Below are 23,228 nucleotides of genomic sequence, written 5' to 3' on the forward strand. Positions count from 1 at the left end.
TCATTTGCATTGACGTCAGCGCCCCGGGCTCATTACCTTACCGGAACGGGCGCCGACGTGATAGAGAGAAGGTGAGCGCGCGCGCGCGCTGGTGATTGGAGCGAGAGCGTGGAGGAGCGCGCACGTTCGCGCGGCCGACAAGCTCCTCCCACACGCGTCTTCCTCCTCTGGCTGCACTGTCCACCTCCCCCACTCCCAAGCCGATGCGTGCGTGCGTGCGCGCCGCCGAGCGCTCGCTCGCCTCACTTGGTTGTGTGTGTGTGTTTTCGACAAGATGGCGTCGAGCGGTGCCGTGAGGAACGGGAACCTTCCTCAGCCGCAGCACAAAACCGGCGGCGGGCCGGCCAGGATCGGCTACTACGAGATCGAGCGGACCATCGGCAAGGGCAACTTCGCCGTGGTCAAGCTGGCCACTCACATTGTCACCAAGGCGAAAGTAAGCGTTGCACATTTACATGTAAATATATATATTTCACCCCCCTCTCTCTCTTCTGAAGTAAATCAACCCCCCCCCCTTTCCAACTTCTTCCCTTTCCCCCCCTCACCTGCTTCGACTTCTGAGAGGAAAAGGTTTCCCCCCTCCCCCTAACCCCCCTCATATCTCCCCCCCCCCCCCCCGCCCCCATTGCTGAGCCGGGAAATTGGTCTCTTTGATGGAACCCCTCTCTCTCTCTCTCTCTCTCGCTCTTTGGGGCTCAAAGCCCCGTCTGTGTTTGACAGCTGTCACTGGCACCAAGTGGTCCACTCCAGGAGGGGGAGGGAAAATGACATGTTGACCCTTCCTCACCTTTTCTAGATTGTGTGTGTGTTTTTTTTTATAGGGCGAGAGAGAGAGAGAGAGAGAGGTTTCCTTATTTTCTTTCTCTCTCTTTTCTCTGTTCAGGTCTTTGCAAATGTCACTTCAGTCCCTTTGTCCGGCCGGAGGGGGTCAGACCAGGCCAGGCTGGAGCTGTCAACCCGGCCTGTCTTGTCGCTGCCAGAGTCCCCCCCGTCCATTGTGTGTGTGTGTGTGTTTGGAAAGTGTTTCTCTTCCCACAAGAAGTTTTGGAAGAAGTTTCAGACACTGTTTAACGGCCACTGTTCCCGTCTTGGACCCTCCTCTCTTCCCCCCCCCCCCCCCCCCCACACACACACTTTTGAATAACTAACTTGTATGAGCATTTTGCGCTCAGCCAGTTCAAACAGCCAGCTAATTTCTATCGTGAAATGGACTGAAAAGAAAACCGTGCTAAAACATTCACTGGCGATTTATCAAAACAGAATCATTTTTTTATAGTTTACTTCAAATAATATTGGAGTATAATTATTGCTGTTTGCAGAGATCTGGATTAATTTATAATGCTTTTTAAAATTGATTGATCTCAAAAGACTGACTTGATCTAATTACAAGTATAATTACAGTACTTTATTATTTTTAGAGGCCAACTTGAGTATTTACCTATTTCTAGTAAATTGAATGGAATTACTATTGACAGGGATAGATTTCTTGTAATGGCTCACTGTATGGGGCAGAATTACTCATTAAATGTCGGTTGTTTAGTAAAATTAAGCTTTTTTTGATTTGCTAGAAATATTTAATGGAGAAGCAAGTATCAGATTTCACAAACGAAGGGGAGGCTACACATCTGTCAGTTGATGTGCATTAATATTTTTCAGTAAATATTGAAGGGAAAAAGGCCAGTTTCTGTTCTGGAGCTGTTGAAGCCTTATACAATAACAGACATACAGCAGCACAGTTTGTAAAAATAGTTTATATTGCCATTAAAATAGGTTGTATGCTGTGTTTCTATAGTACAGTGAACTGTTTTTCAGTAAAGTGGAATTTTAACAGGTCCAAACGTGGGACAGGCCTTGTATCTGTGTAACCAGTAAATTTATTTATATGCTGCATTAATTTTCCTTTTTTATATTGAAAAAATGGAGGCAGAATTGTTTTTTTCAATTGGTTTGAAATTGTGATTGTGGTAATTATCCACATTATTGAATTATGAGCCAATGATAAAAATACAATTGTTTGGTGATAATACCATTGATCATAATTGTTTGTGTTATCGGATATTGTATGTGACTTTGTGCAACTCACTAAGAGGTGTCTTGCTCTGCAGTTCACAACTTAAACCTTTAATGTATGGCATTTGGTCAGGAGAATGATTTATTAACACCTTTCTTAAAGGGTTAATCTTAGTCAACTATTTTTGAAGTAAATGACCTTTAAAAAATCTGCTGTGCCATGGTGATTGTAGTTACTATACTGATGTATACACAGTAGTTATGAAGATGCTTTCTATACATAGTATTACAGCTTGAAGATAACTTGCATATTAACCACTAACACTTGTATTTCTCTGCGAGGAGTATTTCCAACAATTGTTTAATGAGCAGTCGTCACATATCTATAGATTTACACCAGAGTAATCTTGGAGATTTCTGCATGAAAATCTCTGCACTGTACTGCAGAAGCGGATTCATTCTTGATGTTGTCGATACACCATGTTTACCGTTAGCGGTGGAATCTTCATTTTGTAGGCAGTTGAGCACAAGCTGAAAATTGTCCAGATTAAAAATAAAGGGGCTTTGCTAGTTTGCAACCTTCAATTCTTTCTTCTCTGGAGCTGTATTAGCTGGGCACATCGATTAAGCCACAATATTCAGTTGTGAGCGGATAAACTAGGCCAACTAAGTAACAACTGGATAGAAACTTTATTATTTTACTAAGTGTTGCTTAGTTGATTGGCAGTAGTGTTGTGACCTAGAGATATGTTTATGGCTTGATCGAGTTTATTTTTCCATTCAGTTTTGTTTGTATGATCTACATATATTGATAATTTTAGGATTTAGTATCGGGGATGTATTTTTAAAAGCAATCTTGAATTGTATCTTAACATTTTGTGATGTTTTCAAAATGAATGTATCCCATTGTTATAACATTTGCATTTCAGCTCAATTTTGTGACTAAATAGCACTAATCATGTCTCTCTTCCCCTGCCCCCCCCCCCCCCCCCCCCCGCCAGCCAATTTGTCCTTTCCCCTTCCTGAGTTATACATCACTTTGTGACTGGGAGAACAGGCATGTGACTTGCTCTTTGGCTTCTGCCAATGCTGCTTTGTGCTCGGCCAGTAGGACATGAATAAGAGTGACCCAAAGTGAATCATCCTGCTCTGCTGTGGGACAGTCTTATCAGTGTTTCTAAAGTAGTGAATTTACTACATAATCTTGTGCAATTTTTAATTTTGGTGCAGGAATGACATTGCATTCCTGAAAGACTTGAGGCTACTCCTGTAGATACGAGGTTAGGAAACAATTTTTCCTTTTTTCCCATTATTTTCCTCCTTGTTATATCCCCACAGTGAGGCCCATTGTCACTACCCTGTTTGTTTTGGACGTGGGAGGTGGTCTAAATCACAGCTGCTTACAACTTACTCTCTGACTGTCCTACTTGAAGTGTACTGGTGTCCTGGCCAATATTTATCCCTCAAACAACATGATTATCATATTGCTGTTTGTGGGAGTTTGCTGTACGCAAATCGGCTGCTGTGTTTCCCACATTACAACAGTGACTGCATTCCAAAAAGTACTTCTTTGGCTGTAAAGCGCTTTGAAATGTCTGGTGGTTGTGAAAGGCACTATATAAATCCAAGTCTTTCTTTCTTTTTACTTTCCTGATGCAGGATAAGGACCTTGCCAGTTTTTCTTCCTGCCCCTCAGTTGGAACGTTCCATTTCGCGGCATTGCCAAGAAGGGATTTTATTTTGATTTCAGGGGAAGTGGGAGGAAAGCCAATGAAGAAATGTTGGTGCAATGTTGACTTTGAGCTATGCTGGCATAGGTCTGACCTGAAGGGTCTTAGTGGCGCATTTAATGAGACGGAACTATTGAAAACAGGTATGCGGTTAGCAGTTGCCAAACACATCCTTACTTTGGATTGGTCTAGGTTTGTTTCCACACTTCTAAATTGACCTCAAAGTAATTGATTTTTTTAATGTGAGGTAGACTTCTGAAAATCCTAGACTAAGTACCGGAATTATTTTACTCTCCAATTATTGCCTTAAGTGAGCCTTGTAATAGTCACAGCGGGATTTATAGGTATTGTGGGTTTTGAAGTGTAATAAAGGCTGGAGCTGCTGCAACTCTTTTTGAACATTTGATAGATAGTAAAAGAAATATATAGAAGTAATATTTATATGATATTCAATTAAAATATTACAATATCCATGCTAATTCAGCCCTGAAAAGTTTTTTTGTACTAAATATTTGAATTATCCACTAATTTGAAATACATTTTAATTCACCTGTATTCCAATTAAAAATTATGATCTGGTATTTTCTTACTATGGAGTTAATTTTTGTAATGTTGTCATGAGAACATTATAAACACAGTCCTTCACTGATGGCATGAAGAACATAAATATTATAAAATTGGTTGTTTTTGCACAAGCTTATTATCTATTAATAATTACAGTAATGCATTTATGCTTTCAGATAGTTCATTTGGCTGCTAGTAATCGTGTGATTCTGGCACCACTTTCTTGCAAGCTCAAAAGCAAGAGTAATTATGCGACTTCTGAGAGGGTCAGTTGTTGGCATTGAGAGCCCAGGGTAATTATATGTTTAGTTATTATTCTGTTTGATTGACAGGGCTCTGGACCAATGCTGGCAAAAGCAGGCTTTGCAGTAATTTTGTGGGTTTTATTTGATACAGTAACAATTTGCACAATACTCATAAATCCAAAACTCAGTACCTATGGAACTTAAGTCCATAATTAGAATCAGTGTTAATATTGTAAGTCTTTTTCCCTTTTGTCAGAAATATCTACCATTTGGAGCCAGCCTGCTTGCCTCTGAGTGTTTCCAGGGAAACAATTGCTGCTCCTGCATCATTACTGCTCTGACTCTGACATCACTGACTCTGCAATTGTGCACATGGGTAGAGCATGATTTTTTAAAGATTTTTTCTGTTACGCAGGGAGAACAAGAAAGACAAAGAGGCAGCAGTGGGGATAGATACAGCAACAGGCCTGGGCAGAGAGAGGAGTTGGGTATAGCACAGGGAGAAGGCACAACCCAGCCTGAGCCTAGAACTCGGGAGCAATGCAACATATGATGTACCAGTGTATTACAAAATGATGTGCGAAAATGTCACAATTTAAAAAAAAAACTTGGTTTATATTCATGACTAATGTTATCTGAACTCCCCTGAGGTTATTTTCCTGTAACTGCCCATCCAAGTGCATCTCAAGATCTTTCTCATTTATGTGAAATATATTTTCTAAAACAGTTTATAAATCAACGTGAACGATGTACAAACTAATTCCTGGCAACCAATTTCAGCACAGTCCTAGTGCTAATAGAATAATGACATTTATTTTCTGTCTACTGGTGATACTCAATTTGACCTCTCTGTCACCTTCATTGACCTTGAGGTTATTGCTACACACGCCAACTGCCCGGCCAATATTAAGACCTGGATGAGCTGAAATTTCCTGCATGTTCAGAGATGGCAAAACTGAAGCTATCCTTTTTAGCTCTGATCAGTACCTCCATGTCTCGGGTCTTGACTTCTTCACCCTGTGCTGTTTCTTTTTCCACATCCAATCTAGTACTGTCTTCTGCCTCTGTAACATCTGTCTCTATCCCTACCTCACATCCTCTACTGCCAAAACCCAAATCCACACCTTTATCACCCGAGGGCTTGATTTCTCTTCTCCAACCTCCGCAAATTACAGTTCATTTTGGCTACGGCCGCCCACGTCCTCACCCACACTCACATCACTTTTTTTCTATCCACTGGCTCTGCATATTCCTTGTCAATGCTTTTAAATCACTCCATGGCCACAACTATCCTACTCAATCATCTTAATACCTGTATGGGTATGTCCAAAACCAAGTCACACCTTATTCGCTGCTCAAGTGTTGCTGGCTGTTCTTTCATTTGTTACAGCTCTGCCCTCTGGGATTCCAATCCCTCTGTCTTGGGTTGTGCCCTCTCCCTGTGCTACCATCTCAACCTCCATCTTGCTTTCAACATCCTCCTAAAAGCCCTTCTCCTTGACTGAGCTTAGCGCCTCCCCCACCCCGCCCCCCCCAACCTTTCTATTATCTTTATTCCTGTTCAGCATCCACTGTTTGTTTTTGTGTGCCTTGTAAAGCATTTTTCTGTATTTGAGGCGTCCTTTAGAAATGTCAATTGTTGCAGGAAGAAATTTACCGCGCTGCATGAGATTAGGTGGAAAAAGTGAACAGAATAATTTATATCATGTTGATCTTCAGTTTACACTGCAACTGTGAGTTATGTGTTCAAACACCTCCGTAAAGTTCAGTATTCAGATTTAATTCCTTTCCCAATGATTTATCACAGTTTGCGTGATAATCAGATTATCATGGTTTATATGTCACAGTGGAGTTTATTGTTACAAGATGTCATAATATCGCAATAGGTTTTCCAACTGCAGTAAAAGTTTCCAGTCTCTTCTTTTTTGGTAAAAGGTACATTTTATTCCCCGTAGAAATATTGAATGTATTTTGCTTTCTTGGGAAATATGCATAAAGAAATACAAAACTATATAAGCTACCAGCAGGTTTGGGCTGGTCAACTGCCCTTCACTTTATTACATGCTATATCATCTCTCTTCTACCCATCATCAGGTTGTTGTTCAATATAAATCTTTTTTAGGAACGTGAGTGTGTTGCTTATTGGACTAGGAGGCCGTCGATCAGCATAAGGTTGCCTTATTGATGACATCGGAGTGTTATCATCATCATAGGCAGTCTCTCTCAATTGAGGAAGCCTTGCTTACACTCTAAAAGTGACTGTATAGTCCAATACAGGAATTACCGTCTCTGTCACAGGTGGGGCAGACAGTGGTCGAAGGAAAAGGTGGGTGGATAGTCTGGTTTTCTGCACGCTCCTTCCGCTGTCTGCATTTGCTTTCTGCATGCTCTCGTCGACGAGATTTGAGGTGCTCAGCGCCCTCCCGGATGCTCTTCCTCACTTAGGGCGGTCTTGATCTTGGGGATGTTGCACTTTATCAAGGAGGCTTTGAGGGTGTCCTTGAAATATTTTCTCTGCCCACCTGGGGCTCGCTTGCCGTGTAGGAGTTCCGAGTAGAGCGCTTGCTTTTGGAGTCTCGTGTCGGGCATGCGGACAATGTGGCCTGCCCAACGGAGCTGGTCGAGTGTGGTCAGTGTTTTGATCCTGGGGATGTTGGCCTGATCGAGAACACTCGACCAAGACTCGAATTGGAGTGTCTGTATCGTGATGCAGCAGATATAATATTTGTGTGGGATAGGCTGGATGAACCAGTAATTCTTTTCCTGTCTGCCATTTTTTATTTGTTCATGTGAGGAGTACATGCTGGAGCACTTAAAGAAAGAAAGACTTGTATTTATGTAGCACCTTTCACGACCTCAGGATGCCTCAAAGCGCTTTACAGCAAATGAAGTAATTTTGAAATATTGCTGCGCTTTGTTCTGCGTGTCCTGTTTCTTGTAGTGCGCACTCCCTTTAACTTTCTACGCATGCATAATATTTAGAATGGGAAGTTGGCCTGCGTGGGACCTTTCCCTTACTGCGTGGCCATGCAGCTTAGAGGGAACATTAGTCGTCACTGTTGTAATGTAGGAAAATGAGAGGACCAATTGAAGGTTGCCTTCTGTCTCAATAGCCTGATGTGTGACTGTGGAGAGGCTGGCCAAACCGTGAACCATTGCTTGCTAAGATCCATCTCTGGATAAATAGCTTCTATTCACCCTGTATCACAAAGGCCATAATCTTGATGATGAACTTGGACGTCGACATTTAATATTGCCTTTCAAGCTACTACACAAAATAATCTTTTTTCAAGAAAGAAATCTGATCATGTAAGTGTACGCATGCTATTGTAAGGTTGCCCTGTGTCTCATTTATCGTTTTGGAGGTTTATCCAATGAGATTCTTCCACTATTCTACCCGTGTGGACCAGATGTACTTAACCTGGTTTACAGCAACAGGTTGCTGCATACGCATGCTGTTTGATTGTTCCTTTGCACGCTAATGTTCCATTTGAGGAGATAAATAGCACAGAAGAAAAGCAATTTAGATCACAAGCATGGTTAGCACGCTTAGCATTGTAAGAGATAGTGAAATAACCCATTGAAGTTTGTTTTTCATGTGTGCAGTTGTGCATTATAGCTTTGCTAACTGACTGTGGTGAGGGTGAGCGGGTGGCTTGTTAATCTTAAACTAAATTCCACAACTTGAATTTTGGGATCAAGACTGCTATTTCTCCCTCTTTCTATTTCAATGGAAAAGAAACATTGTTTTAACAGAAAAATATTTGGCACGTAAACAATTAGAACTACCAAATAAAACCTCACTAAGTGGTTTCCCTTAGGTGTTTTCAACGCACCCCCACGTTACACTAGTTCTAGACCTGGGAGTGATTACTGTACTGAACAGATGAATGAGTCACGGATAAATACCTCGGTCTCAACCAGCAATGCTTTATCTAAAAACCTCGATCCTACCACGGCCCTTGTGGCTGACTGCTTCTCGGACTCTTTGAGCTCTGCCTTAAGCCTACCAACCTGCTCCCTAAGCAGTTGGACTTGCTTCTGCACACAGGAGCCAGATGGCCTTTTCTTTTGCCTTTCTATGCCCCTTACTCCCCGTCCACTCAGTGGCCTTGTCCTCTGGACTCTCCGCCCGCAAAAGGTCTTGTACCCACTGTTGTGTTACATTAACGTTCCCAAAGATATATGAGGAAATCCTAGTCCCCATTGCTGATCTCTTGGCCTTAATATCTTCCATAACTCTCTGTTCAGCACACCCAGGTCCTGCCGCGGTCACCAATTCTGTAAGTGGTTTCCCTTGGGTGTTTTCGACGCACTCCTACGTTATACTAGACCTGGGAGTGATTACTGTACTGAACAGATAAATGAGTCACTGACAAATACCTCAGTCTCAACCGGCAATGCTTTATTAAAGCTAAACACACACCTGCACCCAGTTAAAAACCACACACACCCTGATGTGTAAAACAAACAAATTCAGTGCAATATACAATGTGGCCTGTCTAAAACACCTCACCAGTAAACCCCATAGAATTTGATTGGGAGAACGCACGATATCCCCTCACACAGTGGCTGTGATCTTAAAAGATGTGTCTCCAGAAATGCTCACTGATTTCACTGGCTTACTCGCTGCTTCTTCCAATGAAAAGGTGTCTCTTCTGGTTTCTTCTCTCCATCACAATACGGAGGGTTGGATTCTTATAGGGGCGAAGCAGCGAGGCAAGAGCTGTGTCCACTTGGCATGCTTTTATATCCCAAGTTCGTTTGCCTTTTCAGGCTGAATAAAGTTTGTTTCGAGGCTTCCTGTGGGTGTGTCTTCTGCTTTTACCCAATAAAGTTCCTTGTTTTTGAGGCTTCCTGTGTTTGAGTTCAGTGATGGGTTTTCGCTTTCAGGCAGTCTGGGCTTAATGACTCTCTCTCGTTCTGGTAACTCATCCAGGTAATCTCTGATTGACGAGGTCACCTTGCCTAACAATGGACTCCATTAGCCCACCTCCTGCCTTATTAGCATTCCAGACTCCCTGCCCATCATTCTAAGTCCAACATGGAGCCACACCTGGGCCCCTCCCACAAACTGCTTCCAGTTTTCTTTCTGCGGTGAAAAAAATATTAAACACAATGTCCAATAAGTCCTTGGGGATTCGATGATTCCAGTCCTTACATCACCTGTTTTCCAGATTATTTTCCTTTCAAATAATGTCCAATGTAGTATAGCAGGGTTATTATGCCATTTGTTTTAATTTTAATTAAAATAAAATATGGAGAAGTGTAGGAGGGAAGATATGATAAAATTCAACTGTGTGTGTATAATCTGTCATCGGATGCCTGTTACTGTGGAATTCCATAAATACTAATTTGTTTGTTGAGGCAAAAATGTTGTTTTGTTTACTTAACCATTTTCATATTGATAAACAATTTTGCTTCACAGTTGTGGAAAAAAAGCCTTTGTAACTGAATTGTATCATTAACAAATATAGATTTTCCACGTGGATTCACACTTCACAGCTTTGGTACAAAGCTGAAATTTCTTCACACTGATGTTAAACTTGGAGTATAAATTAGGTGAAGGCTGAACTGACCCCTAAGTGAAGCGTAATGAGGGACTCACTGTTCCAAGGTGTAGTGACAATCCAATTTGTTTCAGTGATCGATCTCTGACCCTGGAATCAAACTTTAGCATTAGTGTTTGACACTGACACTACCGTTGTCATGTAAATACATCCTGACTTGCACTTGTTTTGCTGTTCCTCCATTATTGCTGGGTCAGTATCCTGAAATTTCCTACCTAACACCATTGTTGGAGCTCCATCACCAGAAGGATTACAGAAGTTCAAGAAGGACCACCTCAGGGCAATTGGGGACGAGCAATAAATGCATTGCGCACGTCCCAAGAATAAATTAAAAATACGTTATTTACTGTTCAGAAATTCTGTTTTTCCTTGGTGCATTCAAAGCCAAGCTAATTACTTGAAAATTGGATTATATCGAACCCTGGTGGCTTGTGGGTCACTTCACTGAGGTTTCCCTAGCACCCTTTGGTTAAGGTTCATTATCTGCATGATCTTTCTGTCACAACTCGGAAGTTTGTAATGCGTGGTGAAATGGGTTGTTGATTGTAATAAAAACTGAAAATGCTGGAAATACTCAGCAGGTTAAGCATGAGAGAGGAACAGAGTTAATGTTTCAGGTTGATGACCTTTTGTCAGAACTTGTCATAAATATTTGTAGTATATCTAAACTCTAGGACTAAGACAGGAGTTTGAATGTTTCTAATTCACCCTGCCAGTGTTTGTTTTTGAACCAGTAAAAAGAAAATACAGATTTAAAAAGATGAAGAGCATTGTGATTTCTAACTGCACTAACCATTAGTGAAAGCATTTCACTCCTCTTTATTGATAAGAAAATAAAGGATGACCCTGATGCAGTTTCTATGGCCCCAAGTTTTGACATGATTTGCTCCTGATTTTTAGGAGCAACTGGTGTAGAACGGAGTATCTTAGAAATCGGAATTCTCGCCATTTAGTTTGCTCCAGTTCTAGTCAGTTAGAACAGTTTTACTTTGGAACAGAATTTTTTTTTCAAAAGGGGGCGTGTCCGGCCACTTACGCCTGTTTTCAAAGTTTCGTCAGTGAAAATTTACTCCAAACTAACTTAGAATGGAGTAAGTGAAGATTTTTGTACGCTCAAAAACCTTGTCTACACTTTAGAAAATCAGGCGTAGGTTACAAATCAGGCATAGGGAATGGGGGGGGGGGGGGGGGGTTTAAAGGGAAGTTTACAAACATTAAACACTTCAGTTTTATAAATAAAGAGCCATCATCAATAATAAATGATAAAAACATCAATAAATCGACCAATAAATCAATCAAAAAAAATTAATAAGAAATAATTTAAAAAAAAATCAAATAAAACAAAACATTTTCTACTTACCGACTGCAGCACCGGGATGCCCCCCCCCCCCCCCAGTGTGTCTCTGTCAGTGTCTCTATCTCTCTCTCTGTCTGTGTGTGTGTCTCTCATTCTCTGCCAGTGTCTGTGTTTCTGACAGCGAGGTGAGGGGGAGGAAGATAGAGGGAGAGAGGGGGGGAAGCAGGGGGAGGGATGGGGGAGAAGGGGAGATTGGGGGGAAAGGAGATAGGGGAGATTGCGGGGAAAGGAGATAGGGGAGATTGCGGGGAAAGGAGATGGGGGGGAAAGGAGATGGGGGAGATGGGGGGGGGAAGGAGAAGGGGGAGGGAGGCTGAACGGGCCGGGCCTGAGACTTCGGGCAGGGCTCGTCCCCAGCACCAGATTTACAGGTAGGTGGCGTTGGGTCGGGTCGGGGGGGTGGTGGGAGGTTGGTCGGTCGGTTCGGTTCGGGTTGGGGGAGGGAGGGAGAGGGAGATCAGGTCGGGTCCAGTCCGGGGGGAAGTGGGAGTCGGGTCGGTGTTGGGTCCGGTCGGGGGGCGGGGAGAAGCGGGAGTCGGGTCGGGTCTGGGGGGGGGGGGGGAAGCGGGAGTCGGGTCGGGTCCAGTCCGGCGGGGGAGCGCGGGTCTGGTCCGGGGGCGGGAAGCGGGTGTCGAGTCGTGTCGGGAGGAAGCAGGAGCTGGCCGTGGGAGGCAGCCTTATGCATGCAGTCCCAGTGAGGCCATTCGGACAGGGCTAGGGGCTGCGTGCTTCGGCCCCTCCCACACAGTTTTGGGCGTCTGGAGCTACTGCACATGCGCGCCCACTGTAGCGCGCATGTGCAGAGGTCCCGGCACTGTTTTCAGCGCAGGGACCTAGCTCCGCCCCCTACAGCTCCTGCTGTGCTGCGCCGAGCTGCAAACGACCTGCAGGGAGCTGGAGAATCTGGAAGTTTTTTTAGGCGCACTTTGTGACGCGAAAAACGGGCGTCCAGGTCGGGACTGCGCCGTTGTAGGCGCGGCTCGAAACTTGGGCCCTAAATCTGGTGGCCTTTGTTGAGAACTGGTATCTTTAACAGTTGCAGTCAGTATTTGCTTCATTGTACTTTTAGGCAGCAGTCATTTATAATGTAGTTTGGCCACACTGTTCCTGGGGAAGTGTGGAGGTCTAGAAACCTTCAGTAGAGAACAGAAGCCATACAGGACTGATCAAACCATAGACATTTACAGCACAGAAGGAGACCATTCAGCCAATCGTGCCAATGTCAACTCTGCTAAAGCAATCCAAAACACTGCCTGTTATATCCGCCATGTTTCTCTGCTTCAAATATTTATCCAGTTTTCCCTTAAAAGATGCTTGGTCTCTGCCTCTGCATAAATATTTATTTTCTAACTGCTCTCCTTGCACCCTTAGTGATGATTTTAAATTGATGACCCCTCGTCACTGACTCCTGAACTGAAGGATATAGTCTTTCTCTGTTTACTTGATCCAAACCCTTTAGAATTTTAAAAACTTTGATTTATTCTTCTTTTAGACTTCTCTGCTTCAGATATTAGACCCAGTATTTCAAACCTGTCCTCGTAACGATAGTTCCCCACCCCTGCTATCACCCTGGGGAATCTATTCTGTTTGCTCCCTATGATTTTAATTTCCTTTTTATAATGGGGCACCCAAAACTCTTAACTATAGCCTTACCAATGTTTTATACAAACGTACCATTTCTTTTACTTTACCCTTTCAACATAACAGAAAATATCTCTGATGCAACCTGCTGGTGGTATCTCTCCATAGTTACAGGAACATACAACATATAGGGGCCGAAATTCTGTAGCTTAGTGCCCGAGAGGGACGCTAACGAGCTGCTAAGCTCCTACCGACCGACCGACCGAGCGCCGTGCTGGCAGCTCTTCCTGGGAACTTCAGTAGAGGTTCACCGGCAGCGCTAACGGTTAACGCTGCGCACTCTAGCGCCACCCATTTGGTGACGTAGATGTGTGTGCAACGCCCAGTTAGTGCTGTGGTCGCAAACTTCATTGGGTTCGCCTGTCTTAGCGCCTGCCACTATTCGCGACAGGGAAAGCAGGTGTTCCCCAACCTCTCTGGACGATAAGGAGATGGTTGAGCAGGTGGGTGTCCATAAGTTGCAATTTTTGAATTTCCATTTAGTTATTGTGCACTTATTTCACTTTGATTAATGTGCAGCGGTTTTCAAAGGAGCTCCGGTCCATTTTTTTCCAGTCTTCAGGTAGTCCATCGCACCTCCCCTTTAAGCGCTAGGATGCCGGTTTCCTAGCACCAAAACCTCAGTTGCCATGCCGCACTACAGCCCCAGGAATCCGGGTTAGTGCCCTAAGAGGAGTGTGGAATGCTTCCCTTAACACTCCACTCCCCTCTTGGGGCACTGAAACGGAATGTCCTGGTAGGCGGTTAAACATCGTCCGGCAGGAAAGTTAGCGACCAGGCAGTGTCACCACCTCAAACTAGGCGCTACTGAATTTCCACCCTAAAATGCTTTATGTTTCAGGAGCATGCTGTATTTAAAAAATACATATCACAGTAGCAAAGTTATCTTGGTATAAGATTTTATTTTAAGAAAATGATGCCACTCTTCTCCCTTTATCTATTCTTTCCTAATGGCTTTATTTATGTTGTGATGCTCTGGTGCCGTATTTGGTATGCCATTTCACCATTGGTGATATCATAGCCAAGTCCATTCCTGATGTCCATTTCCATGTGCTTCCAGCAGGAGTCACTGGAAACCTTGGCTAAATTTCCCCCCCCATTCTCTATTAGCTCAGAGACACAGAACAAGTGTAGCATTCCCAGTGTTACCCCAGTTGAGATAATCTTAACTCAGTACAGACTGGATTGAACCTGGAGAACACCTGGTCTATATAGGTCAGTGCTACACCACATGGTAAAATTTGGATGAAGTCTCTCTCCTGTTAACATTGCCCAAACAATCCCATGTCCCTCTGTGTTTAGAAGCCACAAGATATGAATGTGCAAGTTACACATTATACTTTACAGCATGACTAGTTTTAGGGTAATATGTTCAACTTTCTTATCTCTATTTACACTTGGATTTTGAAATTTGATCCTACAAGTGCCCAGGTGGAAAAGTGTACAGTGCTGTTTCACTTGACTTTGGTAGGTGCCAAACATGTTGTGAGTTAATTAAAACCCAGTCTATCTATATTCCTTACCTCCTGGTATTTTTGGATGCAGTCAGAAACAAAACTTCAGATTGTATCTGGACTGTTTACTGAATTCACTTTTGTTCTGACATTTTAATGTAGTTTATACAAGTTGACACAAACAATAGCTGATGACATTCAAGGAATCTGACCGAGTGTTGCGAGTGTGTATACTTCAGAAAAGTGAGGGAGGCTTGGGCAGCGTTACTGTTTTTTGATGTATTCCATTTAATAGAGGTTTTAGGAGATGAAAATTAATGATGTAAATAGCCTGAACTAAAATTTGACCTGTGAAAATTCAAAATATTAGCAGAAAAGGATGCAAAGGGCTATGAGCAAGTCATTTGAGAATTTCTGAGCAAATAAGTTGATAGTCAATGTAAAAACCCTAATTCCAGCTGACACAGGATGTTTTTGAGTATTGTAGTAGTTACTACTATGCACAACTATGTTCTGCAATAGCAGCTACAGTGAGTTCAGGTTCAAATTAGATTTTTTAAATATGCGTGGAAAATATTTCCAATCTCAAAATGCTCTGTAAATCACTTTTTATCTTTCTGATATTGAGCTAACATACCAAGTAAATTAAGCCCTGTTCAAACTGAAATAGTGTTATCTCCTAAAAAGTTGTGGTCAGCGTAATGATGCCAAAGAAGAAACAACCTGCCTCATATTACCAGACATACCTTGCAGCTTAAACATATTGTGCGGCCATGTGTAATGAGGGCTACAGTGTTGCAGTTGATCACTTTCCAAGCAGAGCACTTTTCATACTTTTCATGATATAGTATGAACAAAAGAGCTAAGCATCAGAAAAACCATCCTCTGTAAAGTCTTCAAGCTGATATATAGAGATGGAATTTTGTCTTTTCAATATCCACCTGTAGGGACAACCTATCACTGTTGGGAAATTGTGTTGCTTTGATCAACCTAGGTTCATTTCCAAGTAAATTATATAATGTGATGCAATTACCCACAGTGCTTCATACACGTGTAAAATGGAAACTGAGCAGTGAAGGGAGAAGAGTTAGATGATCTGAGTGTGGTGGGGAAAAAGGTAGATATTTATGAAGATTTTGAACAAGGGCAAAGAGGCAGAAAGCAGAGGGATTTAGGGACAGTTTGAGGCCACGACAGATGGTTACTGTTCGACTATGGACTGTAATGAGTTGCAAAGGAAGCCAGACTCGGAAGAATGGAGGTGCATGCTGGCATCTATTGCTCGAGCAGGTTTCAGAGAAAGGATGGCTATGGAGGGCAAGGATTTTGAATTTCAATTATTAAGGAAAGGCGAGCCAGTGGCACTTGACTAGGACAGGAGTGATGGCTTAGCAGGACTTAGTGGGAGATATGATGAGGGTGGCGGCGTTTCAGGACATCGCTGCTCCAGAGAATAGATCCAGTATTTCAAGTCTATTCGAATAACTATAGTTTACCACCTCTGCTATCATCCTGGGGAATCTATGCTCCCTATGACTTCAACGTCCTTTTTATAATTTGGCACCCAAATGATAGAAAGAAATTGAAAGGTGACATCATAGCCAAGGGGGTAAGTGATTGGCTGGTGATTGGTAAGTCGTTTTTCGATTTCTTTCTTTATCAGTAAGTAACCTTTTAACATTGTTGTTGCCCAATTAAGTTAATCCAAGGGTTAAGTCATGGCAGGAGAGCTCGGACACGTGTTATGCTCCTCCTGTACTATGTGGGAACTCCGGGACGCTTCCGGTGTCCCTGACGACTAGGTGTGCAGGAAGTGCATCCGCCTGCAGATCCTGACGGACCGCATTGCAGCACTGGAGCTGCAGGTGAATTCACTCTAGAGTATGCACGATGCTGAGAATGACATGAGTAGCACGTTTAGTGAGTTGGTCTCACCACAGGTAAACGGTACACAGCCAGATAGTAAATGGGTGACCAACAGGAAGAGCAGTGCAAGGAAGGTAGTGCAGGGGTCCCCTGTGGTCATCCCCCTGCAAAACAGATACACCGCTTTGGGTACTGTTGGTGGGATGACTCTTCAGGGGAAGACAGCAGCAGCCAAGTTCATGGCACCGTGGGTGGCTCTGCTGCACAGGAAGGCAGGAAAAAGAGTGGGAGAGCGATAGTGATAGGGGATTCAATTGTAAGGGGAATAGATGGGCGTTTCTGCGGCCGCAACCGAGACTCCAGGATGGTATGTTGCCTCCCTGGTGCAAGGGTCAAGGATGTCTCGGAGCGGGTGCAGGACATTCTGAAAAGGGAGGGTGAACATCCAGTTGTCATGGTGCATATAGGTACCAATGATATAGGTATAGAAATGGGATGAGGTCCTACGAGGAGAATTTAGGGAGCTTGGAGCCAAATTAAAAAGTAGGACCTCAAAAGTAGTAATCTCAGGATTGCTACCAGTGCCACGTGCTAGTCAGAATAGGAATCGCAGGATAGCTCAGATGAATGCGTGAGGAGTGGTGCAGAAGGGAGGGATTCAAATTCCTGGGACATTGGAACTGGTTCTGGGGTAGGTGCGACCAGTACAAACCGGACGGTCTGCACCTGGGCAGGACCGGAACCAATGTCCGAGGGGGAGTGTTTGCTTGTGCTGTTGGGGAGGAGTTAAACTAATATGGCAGGGGGATGGGAACCTATGCAGGGAGGCAGAGGGAAATAAAAGGAAGACAAAGGCAAAAGATAGAAAGAAGAATAGTAAAAGTGAAGGGCAGAGAAACCCAAGGCAAAAAATAAAAAGGGCCACATTACAGCAAAATTCTAAAGGGGCAAAGTGTGTTAAAAAGACAAACTTGAAGGCTCTGTGCCTCAATGCGAGGAATATTCGGAATAAGGTGGACGAATTAACTGCACAAATAGCAGTTAATGGATATGATGTAATTGGCATCACAGAGACATAGCTCCATGATGACCAAGGCTGGGAACTCAACATCCAGGGATATTCAACATTTAGGAAGGATAGACAGAAAGGAAAAGGAGGCGGGGTGGCATTACTGGTTAAAGAGGAAATTAATGCAATAGTAAGGAAGGACATTGGCTTGGATGATGTGGAATCGGTATGGGTAGAGCTACAGAATACCAAAGGGCAGAAAACGCTGGTGGGAGTTGTGTACAGACCACCAAACAGTAGTAGTAGTAAGGTTGGGGACAACATCAAACAAGAAGTAAGGGATGTATGCAATAAAGGTACAGCAGTTATCATGGGTGATTTTAATTTACATATAGATTGGGCAAACCAAACTGGTAGCAATGCGGTGGAGGAAGATTTCCTGGAATGTATTAGGGATGGTTTTCTTGACCAATATGTCGAGGAACCAACTAGAGAGCTGGCCATCCTAGACTGGGTGATGTGTAATGAGAAGGGACTAATGAGCAATCTTGTTGTGCGAGGCCCCTTGGGGAAGAGTGACCATAATATGGTAGAATTCTTTATTAAGATGGAGAGTGACACAATTAATTCGGAAACTAGGGTCCTGAACTTAAGGAAAGCTAACTTCGATGGCATGAGGCGTGAATTGGCTAGAATAGACTGGCAAATGATACTTAAAGGGTTGACGGTCGATAGGCAATGGCAAACATTTATAGATCACATGGATGAACTTCAACAATTATACATCTCTGTCTGGAGTAAAAATAAAACAGGGAAGGTGGCTCAACCGTGGCTAACAAGGGAAATTAAGGATAGCGTTAGATCCAAGGAAGAGGCGTATAAATTGGCCAAAAAAAGCAGCAAACCTGAGGAGTGGGAGAAATTTAGAGTTCAGCAGAGGAGGACAAAGGGTTTGATTTAGGAGGGGGGAAATAGAGTACGAGAGGAAGCTTGCCAGTAACATAAAAACTGACTGCAAAAGCTTCTATAGATATGTGAAGAGAAAAAGATTAGTGAAGACAAACGTAGATCCCTTGCAGTCGGACTCAGGTGCATTTATAATGGGGAACAAAGAAATGGCAGACCAATTGAACAAATATTTTGGTTCTGTCTTCACGAAGAAAGACACAAATAACCTTCCGGATATACTAGTGGACCGAGGGTCGAGAGAGAAGGAAGAACTGAAGGATATCCTTATTAGGCAGAAAATTGTGTTGGGGTAATTGATGGGATTGAAGGCCGATAAATCCCCGGGGCTTGATTGTCTGCATCCCAGAGTACTTAAGGAAGTGGCCCTAGAAATAGTGGATGCATTGGCGATCATTTTCCAACAGTCTATCAACTCGGGATCAGTTCCTATAGACTGGAGGGTAGCTAATGTAACACCACTTTTTTAAAAAGGAGGGAGAGAAAACGGGTAATTATAGACTGGTTAGCCTGACATCAGTAGTGGGGAAAATGTTGGAATCAATTAATAAGGATGAAATAGCAGCGCATTTGGAAAGCAGTGTCAGGATTGGTCCAAGTCAGCATGAATTTATAAAGAAGAAATCATGCTTGACAAATCTTATGGAATCTTTTGAGGATGTCACTAGTAGAGTGGATAAGGGAGAACCAGTGGATGTGGTATATTTGGACTTTCAAAAGGCCTTTGACAAGGTCCCAAATAAGAGATTGGTGTGCAAAATCAAAGCACATTGTATTGGGGGTAATGTACTGGTATGGATAGAGAACTGGTTGGCAGACAGGAAGCAGAGAGTCGGGATAAACGGGTCCTTTTCGGAATGGGAGGCAGTGACTAGTGGAGTGCCGCAGGGCTCAGTGCTGGGACCCCAGCTCTTTACAATATACATCAATGATTTGGATGAAGAAATTGAATGTAATATCTCCAGATGACACTAAACTGGGTGGCGGTGTGAGCTGTGAGGAGGATGCTAAGAGGCTGCAGGGTGATTTGGACAGGTTAGGTGATTGGGAAAATGCATGGCAGATGCAGTATAATGTGGATAAATGTGAGGTTATCCACTTTGGAGGCAATAACACGAAGGCAGAATATTATATGAATGGCGGCAGATTAGGAAAAGGGGAGGTGCAACGAGACCTGGGTGTCATGGTTCATCAGTCATTGAAAGTTGACATGCAGGTACAGCAGGCGGTGAAGAAGGCAAATGGCATGTTGGCTTTCATAGCTAGGGGATTTGAGTTTGGGAGCAGGGAGGTCTTGCTGCAATTATACAGGGCCTTAGTGAGGCCTCACATGGAATATTGTGTTCAGTTTTGGTCTCCTAATCTGAGGAAGGACATTCTTGCTATTGAGGGAGTGCAGCGAAGGTTCACCAGACTGATTCCACGGATGGCTGGACTGACATATGAGGAGAGACTGGATCAACTGGGCCTGTATTGACTGGAGTTTAGAAGAATGAGGGGGGATCTCATAGAAATGTATAAGATTCTGACGGGACGGGACAGGTTCGATGCGGGAAGAATGTTCCCGATGTTGGGGAAATCCAGAACCAGAGGACACAATCTTAGGATAAGGGGTAGGCCATTTAGGACTGAGATGAGGAGAAACTTCTTCACTCAGAGAGTTGTTCACCTGTGGAATTACCTGCCGCAGAGAGTTGTTGATGCCAGTTCATTAGATATATTCAAGAGGGAGTTAGATATGGCCCTTACGGCTAAGGGGATCGAGGGGTATGGAGAGAAAGCAGGAAAGAGGTACTGAGGTGAATGATCAGCCAGGATCTTATTGAATGGTGGTTCAGGGCCGACTGGCCTACTCCTGTACCTATTTTCTATGTTTCTATGATACTCTTAACTGTAGCCTAATCAATGCTTTATACAAATTTTGCCATTTCTTGTATTCTGTGCCCTCTCAACATAACAGAAAATATCTCTTTGATATAACCTGCTGATGGTACCTCTGTCCTTAGTTACAGGAATATACAACATATAATGTTTTATATTTCAAGAGCATTCTGTTTTTAAAGGAAACATGGGCACAGAGTTGGCTGGCGATGGCATACAAAGCCGTTCAAGGGGAATGGAGTTTAGATATAAGATGGTGTTTGGAGAGAACAGAGGATGCTCTTTTTAAAGCGGACGGTGATGGTAGTCTTGAAGGGAGGATGGAACAGTGCCTGAGGAAAACGAGCCATTGATGATGTAAGTAAGCATTGGCTGAGGAGAGGTAGTTGTGTGGTGAGGAGTCAAGTTGGGCGAGGATAGGGGGCATAGAAGGTGAGTGATAAGGAGGAGATGAGCTTGATGAGGTTAGGGGCTGTAAGGTATAAGCTTCAGAGTGGTACCATCCACATTTTACCCCATATAAACTTGAGGTCATCCAAAACTTGGCAGCCTGTGACCTAACTCACCAAGTCTCACTCACCCATCATCCCTGTGCTCGCTGACCTACATTGGCTTCCGGTAAGCAAAGCCTCGATTTCAAAATTCTCATCCTTGTATACAAATCCCTGCATGGTCTCGCCCCACCCTATCTCTGTAATCTCCTCCAGCCTCACAACCCCACCCCCCGAGATGTCTATGCTCCTCTAATTCTACCCTCTTGAGCATCCCTGATTTTAATCGCTCAACCATTGGTGGCCATGCCTTCAGCTGCCTAGGCCCCAAGCTCTGGAACTCCCTCCCTAAACCTCTCTGCCTCTCTACCTCCCTTTCCTCCTTTAAGACGCTCCTTAAAATCTTTGACCAAGCTTTTGGTCATCTGCCGTAATTTCTTCTTATGTGGCTCGGTGTCAAATGTATTTGTTTTGTCTTATAACACTGCCTTGGGGCATTTTACTACATTAAAGGCACTATATAAAATACAAGTTGTTGTTGTTGGTAAACAGGTATGAGGGGAGTTGGGAAGAGAAGGAGGTGGTGGCTGAGGCAACTGTGCAAATAGTCTTGGAGCTGCGAGATGAAGTAATACATGAGTTGCATTTGATATTGGAAGGCTGGGGGAGCAAAGGAAGCTGCTTGGGTGTCTATTAATCAGCTCCTAAACTAATTAACTGCATACATACCTAGAGAACAATTTGTTGAATCTTCCAATTATATATTCTAGTCCTTACAATGAGTAATGAAATAAACTAATATGACCTCAATTCACATAATATGCTACAGTAACACTTCAGTTCAAATAGTGAGATTGTTGTCGCACCCACCCCTACAATGCAAAATCTCACTATAAACTCTCTTTCTGTTTATTCTACATTCTACATTATGTGTTTCCCTTCATATTTAAGCAAATTGACAATGTAGGGATGTTCGTCATAATTTTTGAATATGCACTTTTTTATATGAATGAGCTCAAGCTAATTTATGGAACTGCATTCCGAGAGATGAAAGCAAATTAATTGCACTGCACTCCTCATTCTAGGATTTGATTGCACAAACTACATTGGCAATCCATTGTCGTCTTGAGGGAGTATTACGTTGTCAGAGGTGCTATCCTCTAAATGAGAAGTTAATGAGGCCCATTCTCTGCTTCAGTGGTTCACATGGATATTAAAGGCCCTCTGGCTCTATCTGAAGAGCACGGAGTTTTCCGGGTGCTCTGTTCACCTTTTCTCCCATAACTAATACAACCAAAAATGGATTCGCTGGTTATGTATTTTATTGTTCCAAATCTGATCTTACAGTGAGCAAAATGGCTGCTGCATTTCCTAATGTAATATTCACTATTCTTCAAAGTGATTAATTTTATGTCGAGTCCTTTGACATGTTTCTGAGACATAAGGCACTATATGAATGCAAGTTTTTTTTCTTTTTGTGTCAGAATTTGAAAACTAAAGAATAAAAATGGAAAGAAAATGAATAATGTATTTTTTTTACAATATAATTTCCTGTGTCGTTTGTATTGTCTTTGGTTTGATTGCACTGCCGACACCCCATCCCATTCCAGTTGTTGGTTTCCTCATAACACATTTCATATCCTGATCGAAAGTGCTGATGACTTACTGTAGTTGCTAGGAGGTGTGCAAGTGTAGATTGCTGTTGCTGGACATTCTCTTCCACAGGGAAAACCTCTTTCCTTCACTTTATGCCACTTCCTGATAGTCTGACTGAGATCAGGAAATGGCTGTGTGGGAGAAAAAAAAGGATACAACATTTCAAACCTCCTGTGCAAGTGTAGGTTTAACACCATTAAAGTATTACAGGTATTGGCAATGTGTTTTGGCATTTTAGTTTTGTCAATTGAATGGCTGCCTCGGCATTTCCTCAGTTCTACAAATTGGATGGAAGTTGCAGAATACATGGTACAATCGAGATATTTCATATTGCATCACTTCAGATGCCATATAAACACCTTGAATAGAATATTTAAAACAAGTAATATAGATAAAATTCTTGTCCACGAGTCCCATGTATGGACTGTATCTCATTCTTGATTGCAACACATTTGTAATCACTCCATGAAATACCAGCAGGGATTTTATTCATGTAATGTACTCTGCTTTGGTTTGCAAGAATAGTAGAACATGAATTATTTGCTATGAGAGGGTCCTTGCTATATTGAAGACCCGCTTATCTGGACTTGGAGCTGGAGCCAGATGTAGAAAGCTGCCAGACATGCATGACAACCTCAGGCCTACCAATGACCACTACCTCTGATCGTTGTTGAACCAATTAATAAAGAGTTGCGCAACTTAAGAATGATGACTAGGGTGGGCGAATCTAAAAAGAGGGGGGAAAGAGAATAACAAAAAATATATAACCAGTGAGACGAAGAGAAGGC

At 43.0% G+C, this 23,228-nt stretch overlaps 1 protein-coding gene across 4 annotated transcripts in view; it reads left to right on the top strand.

Moving 5' to 3' along the window:
* Nucleotides 1-267: 267 nt before the first annotated feature.
* The window catches only part of sik3 (SIK family kinase 3), a 391,943-nt gene continuing 368,982 nt past the window's right edge, over nt 268-23,228 (top strand). For all 4 annotated transcript variants that reach the window (XM_070894468.1, XM_070894470.1, XM_070894469.1 and 1 more), the window contains exon 1: nt 268-436. In XM_070894468.1, coding sequence (XP_070750569.1) covers nt 275-436 — 162 coding nt within the window. In that variant the 5' untranslated portion in view covers nt 268-274. The remainder of the gene's footprint in view (nt 437-23,228) is intronic.

The sequence above is a fragment of the Pristiophorus japonicus genome, chromosome 11 (assembly GCF_044704955.1).
Source record: "Pristiophorus japonicus isolate sPriJap1 chromosome 11, sPriJap1.hap1, whole genome shotgun sequence".
In the NCBI taxonomy this organism is placed as follows: domain Eukaryota; kingdom Metazoa; phylum Chordata; class Chondrichthyes; family Pristiophoridae; genus Pristiophorus; species Pristiophorus japonicus.